This window comes from Tachypleus tridentatus, chromosome 4 (assembly GCF_004210375.1).
Source record: "Tachypleus tridentatus isolate NWPU-2018 chromosome 4, ASM421037v1, whole genome shotgun sequence".
NCBI lineage: Eukaryota > Metazoa > Arthropoda > Merostomata > Xiphosura > Limulidae > Tachypleus > Tachypleus tridentatus.
In genome coordinates, this window is record NC_134828.1 from 104,917,214 (window position 1) to 104,929,873 (window position 12,660).

The following is a 12,660-nucleotide window of genomic DNA, read 5'->3' on the forward strand; positions in this document are numbered from 1 at the left end:
GTATTTTTTTATTTAAATTTTCATTTTTTCGAATGGTGGCGCCTTTTAAAGTTAAGAACGTGTTATCCATCTCTTTCTGCATCTTTGGCTCTTTAATATTTTTAATTTTTCCGATCTCATCGCTCTGTCCATAAACTACTCAGCTAGCATTTAAACCACACATGACGAGAGACAAAACCACCATAAGACCCTCAACAGATAGAAACTCAAAGTATCGAACAAACAGAAAGCGTAAGTTACTTTACCGTAAATGAAAATAAAAGAATCGACTTAGTCAATTGATGAACGTAATTTTCAAGAAATGCGAATGAAAACTTCCTAACAAAGCGTTACTATATTTTTTGATTTCGCGACGTTTATATGATGCAAATATAATATTTTATAATAATTTTCTGGTGTGTATACTCCACAATATCCGAAAATAAAATTATTATCTTTTACTATTCTAGCAAGAACAATATAAGATTTTTCATCTCTTTAACAGTTCTTTAAATCAAACTAAAAGTTATTTAGGAAAGTTATACTTTCCACGGTGTCTTTTGTAAAAATTTATCCGAATTACTTAGGTTTACTAACTCAATTAACCTGTCTAAAACGTCAAAGGTATGAATGTATAATACGGTTGCTAACTGGACATTTTCTGAGATAATTTTCAAAAGGTGCTTTATTAAAATATTTTATAATAAATTTCTGGTGTGTATACTCCACAATAACCGAAAACAAAATTATTATCTTTTACTATTCTAGCAAGAATGAGGCAAAATTTAAAGTGTTGTGTGAGTGCTTGAGTTGGAACCAATTCCTGATAAATCAGACTGCTTCCTTGACGCATGGCCATCATCTTCTTATTTCTGAATTTTGATTGAAATTTTAAATGATCGTGCAATATGCGTGATGTTTGTGAAGTCGCGTTTTTCTGTCAGACATGTGTTATCACGATTCATCCACATGACTTTCGTTTAAAAAAATTCTGTTTCCAATGTTTTCTGTCTCACACTACTCAACTCTGCTTTCCCGTCACGAATGAAAAGTTCCAATTGATATTTTAAACTGAAAAATTTGGAAATAGCGGCAGATAGATTAAGAAGCTTTACCGAAAATGCAAGCCTAGAGAATGGTGTTAATTAATGAACGATTGTAAAGTTCGGTCAAAATTGTTTTAATATCCAGAGAAATAGTTCAATTACATTGTAAATAACGTTTCTCTTGTTTATATGTTTCTGACTTAAAAGAAGCTTAATTTTCGGTTCTCTTCTTTGCCTCTTCGAAACCATGGTCCGACGGAAGGTGCCGGATCTCCCACGCGATCGGCACCCAAAGCGCCAATCTCCACCCCATAGGACACATCGACCACGCCAAGGGCGGGCGAGCGTGGCCCCCCTTAGGGAATCGAAACTCTTCCTTTTTGGACACGGCAGCCGCTGGGACAGGCACCCTTTCGGGTTCCACCCGCAGCCGCCATGCACGACGCGAGAGGAGAAGCTGCCTCCCCCGCCCATTTTGCTCTCGCCCGTGTGGGCCGCGGAACCGTCGCTGACCCCACAGCCACCGTAGCATTACTTGCCACACGCTTCGGACATGTGTTGCCACCACTACAAATATCACAAGAGAAAGTCCACGAAATGTCCTCATGTCCATACGCCAGACATATCTCGCACTGCGGGGTCTGGCACTCATCTTATAGGTGGCCTTCGAGGGCACAGCGGAGACACAGGCGTCGCATACCCGGTTAATGACACATTACCTGGAAAACGTTCAAGAAAATGAAGTTTAGAACCGTCGTCTTCATGATCATACACACATGTCGGTTCCCGGTGCACATATGTGAGCGCGTCTTGTGTTCTAACTTTCGTACTGTTCCATACGTCGACAGCACGTCCTTAACGACGTCATGAGACAGTTCGTAGGGAACCGAACTGAGGGTGATCCACATGACTTTCTGTCCGGCCGGCTCCACGAGCACGCTCTCGTCCCTCAAGTGAAAGTATCCTTGGTCCAGCAGGCAATGGGCGTGAGCGGCCGACACCAGCAACGCCACATAACGCCCGCTGCCAAAATGTTGGAGACGTTCAGTATGGCTACCCCCGACAGTAGCATTCACGGCGTCTATGACCGCCTATGATAGCGTAGCCGCGGGCACCATAAATCAGATAGACCGCGGCCTTAGCCATACCGACCGACACAGCACTGTACACACACTCCCACGAAAACACTAATTTACAGCACACGACCAAGATTCACGGACGAAGCCGACGCACGTTAAGAAACAATGCAATATCCGTAACGGGCACGGCAAACGACGGCACCAAAATCACTGTGCCAATTTTGAATTTATTTACAACAAATAAAACAGTACAAAAAGGCGTTACATGGGGAAAAACACTAAATAGATACAAACATTAATATATCCAAATGAAGAAAAAACACTAAATAGATACAAATATGAAATATATACAAATGAAAAAAACATTAAAAATATACAAAACACCAAAGAAAAACATGAAAACAGAGAAATAGAGAAGAAGCAAGAGTGTAGGCAGGGCGACTCAGAAGCCGACCTCCACCCGACCCCCACTAACGCACAAAGGGCAAGACGTCCGGCCGCCAAAGTTGGTAAAACGTCCCGGAACCCAGGCGCTTATAGTCCGCATCAAGGCAGAGTAATAGCCTATATCTGGCCCTTCCCAGCATCGAAAAGTACGACACCGGATCCTGCTCGAACACCAATTTTTTTATACTATTTGAGTGACTTTGAAAAAAATTAATGTTGGATGTTACTCATTCTGTGGCATACGTGTAATTGTACAAATATTATTAGAGTACGTTCTAAAAAAAATATTTCAAAGGATTAATATTTTGGAATCAAAACTTGTGGAATAAAAATGTGTTTAAAAGTAGAGAATTTCCTAATAGAATTAATGTGAATAAAAGTTTTAAGTTCTAATAGAATTGTACACCTCTGGTATTTTGTTTATTTCACTTGATTGTTGTCAGATAGTTATTGAATCAAGTTAGATGTGTAATCCAGCCACTGTCAGTGTTAAACATATATAATAGATAGTAATATTTGAGATGAACTTTGATTATTTCATCTAACTTACAATGCAACTCACAGTTGATTCAAAATATCAGGTTGTTTTATATGAAATGTCAGATTCGAAATAAGTCCATCTAATTGTCTTTTAAATTATTTAATCAAAATAAGCTCCTTTAGATCCAATACACTTCTGCCAGCCAGTTGCAAGTTTATAAATGCCGTATTTAAAGAGTTGGATGTCCTTTGATGCAGTGAAGTCTTCGAAGGTACTGTAATTGATGTTTGGTTTGCAAATGTTTTTTTCATTAAAAAAATTTCCAAATCTTTTAAAAAAGAGATAATCTGTAGGGGAAAGATTTGATAAATGTGGTGGATGAGGTAAAGTTTCATATTGAAATTTGTTTAGGTTTTAGACAGTAATGTGTGAGACATGAGATCGAGTATTGTCATGAAACAGTATGGGTCCACTACCATTGACTAATGCTGGATGTTTTCATGACAACTTTTGAAGCATAATTCCATGTTCACAATAGCATGTTTCTGCTGTTATTGTTTGTCCATTGTTTAAGAATGAATAATGGATCACAGTTGCTGACAATCATCACACACTGACCATAAACTTCTTAGGATGAACAGTTGGTTTTGGTGCTTCTTCATAGCCAAGCCACTGTCTAAATTGTTGTTGATTGTTGTCAAGAATCCAGTTTTCATCACAGGTGACAATTGTATAGAGAAACAGGTGGTTTTTTTTTGGGGGGAATAAGGAGTGAGGAACAAATTTGAACTTGTTATTTGATGGTTTTCAATTAATTCCCGAGGTACCCATTTATTGAGCTTTTACACCTTACCAGTTGCTCTAAGATGTTGGGAAACTTCAATAATGTCAGAAAGTTCTCTTACAGTTTGGTGGGTATCTGATTCAACTAAGGCCTCAAATTCTTCCTTCTTAATTGTGTCTAAGGATGGCCTAGAGGTTTATTTAAAAAACTTGTCACACCAAAGTGAAATCTAAACCAATGCTGTGCTGTCACCAAATGCATCAATGATATTACACATTGCTGTCTCTGTATTGTAACCAAGCTTAAACTCATACAAGAATACTAATGTTATCCATGGTGACAAAAATCAGTATAAAATATAATTTAGTTTACAAACTAGAATAAAGTATGACAATATTTGGAATTGAATCTTACGAAATCTGTTGTTGGTTTTTGATCAGTTTTTAGCACTTGGTTTAGGTTACATATTTTACAGACTGTCTCTGTGTGTACCTGACAATGTCTTTACAGATAAAACTGTTGTACTCGGAAATAAAACATTTGTGAATGTTTGGTGCAAAACGTTTGACATTTGGCTTTCTTTTCCTTAGTTCTATAATTATATATTTTTATCAACTGCTCATATTTTCAAGAATTGAGTTATTTTTACTAATTCAATGGTATGCACTAATAAATGTCAGCCATGAGATTACTGGCAACACAGCACATTATCATCTGTATGTTTGGTTCAGGGTGAATTTCTTACCAATCGAAAGTGAAACGCTGCCACATATAACACTTGTTGCTGGAGGAGTACATAAGGTCTTTGGGAAGATAAGAATTCATACAGTGAACTTTATAAATAATGTAGAGACAAAGCACATGATATTTGAAAGGCTTAAATCCTCAGTGATCTCCTTGGAAAAACTTGTTATCAGCCTTTAAGACACCAACATGTTCCAAAAAAACGTAATTCACAGCAGTGTCTTCATACATGAAATGAAGGTGATTGCTACAAAAGAGAATAGAGAATACTTTGACATACAGAGAAAGCTATCATGATACGTGCATTTCCTAGTACTGTTGACAGATAATAATTAAGGATTTGAGGCTCATGAAGGCTGACAAGCTACAAGTTAACATGTTTCCAGTTATGCCTTGAAATTGATGCTGTTTCTTGGAGAAAGATGGCCAAAGAAATTGAAATTGCAGTAATACTCTTCAATACATGCTTATCACATCCTAAGGTGCAACTCCAATAGACGTTTTGGGCCTTTGTTCTGCTTAAATATGGTCTTGGTAGCCAAAATTCATATGCAGTATTGGAAAATACATCAAGATGTTTTGGCTGTGATTTACCCCACCATTTATTACAAAATCTTAACATATTATCGAAATAATGTTGAATAATAGAACATAATCTCAGCACTCGAGTTGACCTTTTGAACACTGTTTTAATAAAGTACAGTTAACCTAAACAGTATAAAAACTATTTTGAATTTTTATAAACTTCAGTTTCTTTTCATATATTCTTTTGCATTCCACGTGCTTATGTAAATGAGCCATAACTTATTACAAATACATGTATAAAGAATTAATCTACTTACATACTTAAGTCAGAATCTATATATGTACTTTGAACATCATCCCATGAAGACTGTTTTCATAATTCCTTTTCTAACAGTTTTCAATAGCCAGTGAAAAGTACCTTTATTTGAACTAAGTAAAGACAGACCACCCCACTTACCAACTTGAATCTGAAGAAGCTGCTGGTAAGCAAGTTTTGAAATTTATTTTCTAAAGTATACCAATTTGTTTTAAATTATTTATTGTGCTGAGTACTAAATATTTTTGCATGCATAAATGATTTAAGCTTTTATTAGAATTTTCTCTAGCTGTGGCTCATCTGTGAAAAAAAAACATTCAGATGGTATATTTGTGTGAAGTGTTAATAAGTTTCTCTGCAGCAATGAGATGCAAACCATGGATCCTCAGATTCATTGTCTAACCTGCTAACTGTTATTCTTTAGGCTAGACTAGACCTAGTGGTTATTATGCAGGATTGTGAATTTGCGAGAGTCCATGGTTTGCATTCCATTGTAATAAAAAATAGTGCTGTGTGTTTTTGTCTATGGGTGTATAGAACAGTGACAGCCAAAATTCCTCTATTCAAAAATTGACAATGTTGACTACAGTCACTGTTTTCCTTACTAATCTGTCAGTTCAAAAATGAGTGGTGTATAGCACATATAGCTTTGAATGAATATCCAAAATAAACTATTATTCTTTGAATTTGAACAGTTGTTCCCTTCCTTTACACAGTTTAACATCATCTTTGTTTTGTGCATTTTATTAACTGAACCCATTTTACTTTTGTTGTTCCTCGTGCAGCAGTCTGAAAAAAAATCACTGTAATCTCCACAAACTGGTTCACTTTGTGATTTTCAAATACAAACTTACATACTTTTACCAATACTTATTCCACTTGTTTGTTTGTTATTTTTTCTAGAATTACCACACTTCACATAAATATTCCAAGTTTAAAAGATATAACTTAATTTTATCAGCCATTCAAAATCAGTTACCACTCTTGTAACAATCATACAATCTGTTCAACAAACAGTTTTATTATCTATGTTAGAAATTACTTGATATATTTTTTTTTACTGAACATATTTAGATTTACATGACAAAAATAATCCCTCAATTTTTTTCTTTCAGACCTGTCAGCTCTTGAGATATAGCTTTTCAATTTCTTTTATTTTTTTTTCCCATATTTTCATTCCACAGTTGGAACTTTGTCTGTGTGGTTGTCTCATTTGTTTCACCCACAACCTTTTAAGGTATCAAAATAGGAATTTCTACTATAGGTCCATAGTCTGCAGAAATACCACATATCTGCCACTGAAACAGATATAAAAAAAAGGTAAGTTAATATCATTTAGTAAATATTAATATCATTTTAAATATAGAACAACATAGCACTCAAAAAAAAAATTATATTTTGTAAATATAATGAATATAAACTTAATATTTAGCATTAAGGCAGTTAATATATAGGAGGTGGGTCTTCGTGAGCGGGCCCAGCATTGCCATGTGATTAAGGTACTCGACTTTTAATCCGAGGGTTACAGGTTCGAAACCCCATCACATTAAAGATGCTCGCCCTTTCAGCCATGGAAGCGTTAGAAAGTGATGGTTAATCCCACTATTCATTGGTAAAAGAGTAGCCCAAGAGTTGGCAGTGGGTGGTGAAGACTAACTGCCTTCACTCTAGTCTTACACTGCTAAATTAGAGACAGCTTTCAGGAAGCAAAACATTTTGCTGATTGTGACAGGTACCTGGTGAGTATGCACAAATATAGTTTTGGTTTTGCTTCATCAGTAGGAACCCTGAGAAATAGACAGTTAACTGTTTACCAGCAATAACGTATTTAATTGTGTTTATGTTTCTAATATGCTATTAAGTTCAACATAATTTAAAGTGTTTTGCTCCTGATTATCGTTTGTATTCAATATCCGGTGCATCACATTGCAGTGTCCAACAGTAGTCAACAAGCATTGACGGATTCCAGTTGCACTGATATTGTTTTCCATTGAAGCAATGTCCTCGTGAAACCTTTCACTGTGTTCGTCACTAACAGAACCGAGGTTTGCAGGGGAGAAGTCCAAGTGTGAGTGGAGGAAATGAATCTTGAGTGACATGTTGCACTTCATTGTTTTGTATGCTTTGAGAAGTTTGTCTACCAGCTGATTGTAATGTGGAACTCTGTAATTGCCAAGAAAATTGTCAACAACGCCTTTGAAGTCTTTCCTGGCAATCTTTTCCGGCCCAACTAACAGATCTTCGAACCGCATGTCACTCATAACATATCTGATCTGAGGGGCAACAAAAATGCTCTCTTTGATCTTGGCCTCAGTTATTTTTGGGAACATCTGTCTTAATTAAAGAAAACCTTTACCTTCTTTGTTCATTACTTTCACGAAATTCTTCATAAGTCCCAATTTTATGTGAAAAGGAAGCAAAAAAATCTTTGCTGGGTCGACAAACGATTCATGCGCCACATTTTTCTGTCCTGGAACAAACTTTTTACGGAGTGGCCAGCTCTGTCGAGAACAATGTGACTCTATGGCACGACTGTCCTATTCACAGATGAAACAACAGTACTTTGTATAGCGAAGCTGCAGTCCCGGTAACAGAGCAACGACTTTCAGATCTCCACAAATATTCCAGTTGTACTTGCTGTACTGGATGTGATTCAGCAACATTTCCATGTTCTCGTAGGTTTCTTTTATGTGTGTCGCATAGCCAACAGGTATTGAAGGGTGAACGTTGTCATTGTGTAACAGAACAGCTTTGAGGCTTAACATTGATGAATCAATAAAGAGACGCCACTCTTGCGGGTCATGGTTACAACCCAAAGCTGAAAACAATGTCAACACAGAAACAGAGACTGTCAAGTTGTGCAAAAAATTTGGTTATATCATCTTGGCGGCTTCGACAACAGTAATTTACGTATCGAGTGACGGCAAACACCATTCCTGCAGTCTCAAACCCACCAATTCAGCTTTTGCTTTTGAAAGACCCAAATCTCTGACCAGATCGTTTAATTCTGACTGTGTTATGAGATGTGGATCGCCTGAGGAGCACGGTTCAAAATCCGGATCAGTGTCACTGCCAGTTCCCTGCATTGAAGTTTCTTCATCTGGTTCGTCTAAGGTTCATTTCTCTGTTGGGTTCGGAATGGGAAGATTGTCGTCATGTGGCACGTGTTTTATTGCTGAAGGCAGATTAGGGTATTCAATTGACTTCTTGTTTTTGGCAGAGAAACCAGACACATAAGTCAAACAGAAGTAACAGTTCGTCACATGGTCTTTCTATTCTTGCCATATCATTGAGACAGCAAACGGCATTGTCTTTCGATTGCCTCTGAGCCAAGCTATCAGACAGACAGCATATGTCGCACAACAAATGTCAGGCATCCATTCCTGGTCTTGATCACCAATTTTACAGCCGAAGTACAGATGATATGATTTCTTCACAAGAGCATTCATTGAGCATCTCTGATGAACAAGTGTATACTCGCCACAAATATAGCAGAATGCTATAGCGGCTGTTACGACATTGATGAGGCATATTGACCGACACCATCGTCCTGCAAAACGTCTATAACATCTAACTTACTTGTTACAGTGCTACTGAGGCAATGCTATATTCTGAAACAATACGTACACACTATAAGGTCTATATTAATCCAATGAGCAGCATCTGTGTATGCAAGCCACTTTTATAGCCTGTTGAGACAGTGTCAAGCTGGCTCTGAGCTGCATACTTCCACAGAACAGCTTCCAACCTGGCCTGATTTCATGCCTGGATATGCCCAGACTGCACAAAACATTTTTCATAGGTCTCTTACAGAAACGAAAATTTTTGGACACAAATATAAGAAAAAACATGACAAAACTAAAGATTTCGATGAAACGGTACGTGATGGGTAAATTTGGATGTGATTTTCGTGATCAGCAGCCAAAAATCTATAAGGAACATCCAACAGCGTTCAAGAAGCAAAAACTTCGTTATGCAGTGTAGCCCTCGTATAACTTTGCGCGAAATTCAAACCAAACTGAACTTCTTTTGCAAATCAAAATTAACATATTATAATATAAAAATACAAATACTGGGTTTATAAATTATCTGCGTTAGCTCTCGTGAAGCTTTGCGCGATATTCAAAACAAACAAGCAGACCACGCAGTCGTGTGTTACACGTTGTAAACATCTACAGAAAAGAAAAACCAAACAAGGTTGCGCCAAAGTGAAAACATTTCAAAATAAGGTTTGTCTGTTGTTTACCGCAAAGCTACACATTGGGTTACGTGTGTTTTGCTTACCAGAATTATCAAAACTCGATTCTTCTTGCCGTAAGACTTTCCCCTGAACATTTCAGAACAGAAGTGAACATTATAACATACTGTACTATTCTTAAGATACTCTATTAATGCTAAGATAACAGTAATTTTCGTACAATTTGTTTTATACAGGAAATGGCAAATTTAATTAATTAAAAGCAGGTTGTTGTTTGTGTCAGTTTTACAGTTTTCTTACTTCCTGGCAGAACACCAGTAGCAGGGTAATGAGTGCTTCGACAATGGAATCATGCAAGTCATCATACGAGGTATTGTAAGTTGCACCTTTATTTTCCTTTTTAAAATAAGTTACAAAATTGTATTTTTGTCTTTATTTATATCTCTGTGTGCTTTAGAATCCCTTTAACACGCTGGCATTTAGTAATAGTTATTAACGTGTCAGATTCGGCAGTTTCATTATTCTAATTTTATCTTAAATTAAATAGAAATGAGATCTATATTATGTCTTTTAGATTAGTTAACGGTAAAAGCGATTAAAATATCAACCATCCAGTAAAGATAAGTTAATTTGGTAGAAAGAATCAAATAGTTACCATTCTATTGGCACGTTCTATTGGTAGAAGTAATCACTAGTTTTATTCTATTGTGTACGTGTACTCGATTCGGTAGAAGTAATCGACTAGTTATTATTCTATTGACATGTTCGTGTACTCGATTCGGTAGAAGTAATCGACTAGTTACCATTCTATTGACATGTTCGTGTACTCGATTCGGTAGAAGTAATCGACTAGTTACCATTCTATTGACATGTTCATGTACTCGATGTCATGAAATCTAAAAATTAACCAATTAAACATAGCACAATTAATATTTGATTTAACAAGCAAAGCTTCAACGTTGTTTACGTTATTTTAGTATTTCATATCTTCGTTACTTATTCATTATCCATTGAATAAATACACGGGTAAAATTCTCATTTACATGTTTATGTTTATAAACTCAAAACAGGCGTTTACAGTAGAATTACATAAGGTTGTGATATCATGATTTAAACAAACTTTTATTATCGTTTTCAACAAAACGTCTAATTATTCATTTGTTTCCTTTCATTTGGTTTCTTCAGAATTTTATGATGGTCTGACATGGAAATTGCAGGAAAGCCTGGAATCACATCAAAATAAAATTCTGTAATTTCTTTTGAAGGAGCAAATAAGTCACCTTTATGACTACATACGACAGCATCTAGCTTTGCATGAGCGCCGTCTGTGGGTAGGAAAAGAAAAACTCGTCTATGGCTTAATTTTCGTGACAAAAACTGACCGTATAAGAATTTTTTTTTAAATTAAAGTGTAGCTATTTGCTAAGAAGTCATTTTAGAATTTTACAAATTACATCTTGGTGTTTATGATAGAAAATTTTCTGATTGTAATAAAAAACGTCGTTAATTTTTACCAAAGTTCCTATGATTTTTGTCATGCCAAACATGCTCGCCCTTTCAGCCGTGGGGACGTTATATCCTAATATCCTATAGCGAACTTACTAAACTAACTAATCACAATTTCGTTCCTTACACAGAAGTACGTGCGTGATCAAACCTAGATAATGTTTTTAATTAGTTCTCGCTGTTCTTAATGGTTGCTGTGTTCATTAGCGAATGAAGTTTCCAATTATAATAATAAAAGTTCAATGCTTCGCGTATCAGGAGTAATCGATTCCATTTTGAGAGTCGCGGGTTCAAATACCCATCACAGCAAACACAAATTTAGTAGTGTAATACTAAAGGAAAGCAGCTAGTCATCACCACCTACCACCAACTCTTCTTAGGCTATTCTTTTACCAATGTAGAGTGCGATTGATCGTCACATTATAAAGAACTCACGGTTGAAAGGGCATTATAATTTAACGGTCAATCTCACTATACATTTGTTAAAGAATAGCCCAAGAGTTGCTAAATTAGGTACGGCGTATTGTGGATTCGAACCCGCAACCCTCAGAATGCGAGTCGAGCGCTCTAACCACGTGGTCATGCCGGGCCTATTGGGCTTGATCGAATTAATCTGGTAACATTTTTGTCCAGTAGAAAATTACTATTGGGAGATGAAATATCTGGATTTTATTCGTTACCTTCATAGGCTTTATTTAAAATTAAAACAAAACTTATGTAACAGAAATTGATAAAAAAAAAAGCTATCCGAGTTAAATACCCCCCATATATATATATATATATATATATATATATAGTATGTATATTAATATATTTTTGTGGTAATTTCTATCATCCCAGTACTTTAAGGAAATAATTTACTCGTCAATATTTTATTCAGACCATTTAAACTAAACTGTGGCTTATGTTTCAAATCACCACATAAAACAATCAAAACAATTGAGAAACGTACCTTGTAAAGTTTTTCCGGAGCTGTGTATTTTTATACTCAGGTTTGGGTTCTGGTCATTAGAATATTGGACATGGACTGTAAATGTCGCGAAAGAACGTTTTGGAGGGTCACCTTGATCCAACATAAGAAATAAATAAAAATATTTATAGATGTATGGTACTTATCATAACATCAACACATTAACTGGGTAAAACGTGGCCCACAGGTTAGCGTGTACTGTATGTTTTAGTTGTTACTATTGGAATACACGAGTATTGTATGTTTCAGTTGTTACTACTGAAACACACCTGAGTACTGTATGTTTCAGTTCTTACGTAATAAATATTTTTCTTAGTTCGTAAACGTTATTCCAGATGGTAATAACAAAGGCCTTGGTAGTTCATTATACTTGTCATAAAACTTTATGTTAGGCCTATAATACTTTTAACACTATATTCATAATCTAGTCACTTATTAATTTTCAAGAATTAGGTAAATAAGTAAAACAATCGGTATACAATTTCTACATAATGTCTGTTTAAGTTTTAGTGAACTCTCCTGAAGAAGTTATAAAGTGAAAAGTTGAGTATGTTATTAAATACAGTCAACATGTTGGTGTTATAA

General features: G+C 35.9%; 1 protein-coding gene across 2 annotated transcripts; it reads right to left on the reverse strand.

Moving 5' to 3' along the window:
* Positions 1–10,674: 10,674 nt before the first annotated feature.
* Positions 10,675–12,618, reverse strand: LOC143248395 (uncharacterized). Of its 2 annotated transcripts, none has more exons than XR_013026966.1 (2): positions 12,058–12,618; positions 10,675–10,822 (listed from the first exon to the last, which is right to left on the reverse strand). XR_013026966.1 is itself a non-coding variant. In XM_076496750.1 (2 exons), the coding sequence occupies exons 1-2, from the start codon at positions 12,179–12,181 to the stop codon at positions 10,746–10,748; spliced, it is 303 nt and encodes a 100-aa protein (XP_076352865.1). In that variant the 5' UTR covers positions 12,182–12,618; the 3' UTR covers positions 10,675–10,745. The 2 variants fall into 2 exon arrangements, 1 of the variants encoding a protein (XP_076352865.1); XM_076496750.1 differs by having other exon boundaries at positions 10,675–10,924.
* Between the last annotated feature and the right edge of the window lie 42 nt (positions 12,619–12,660).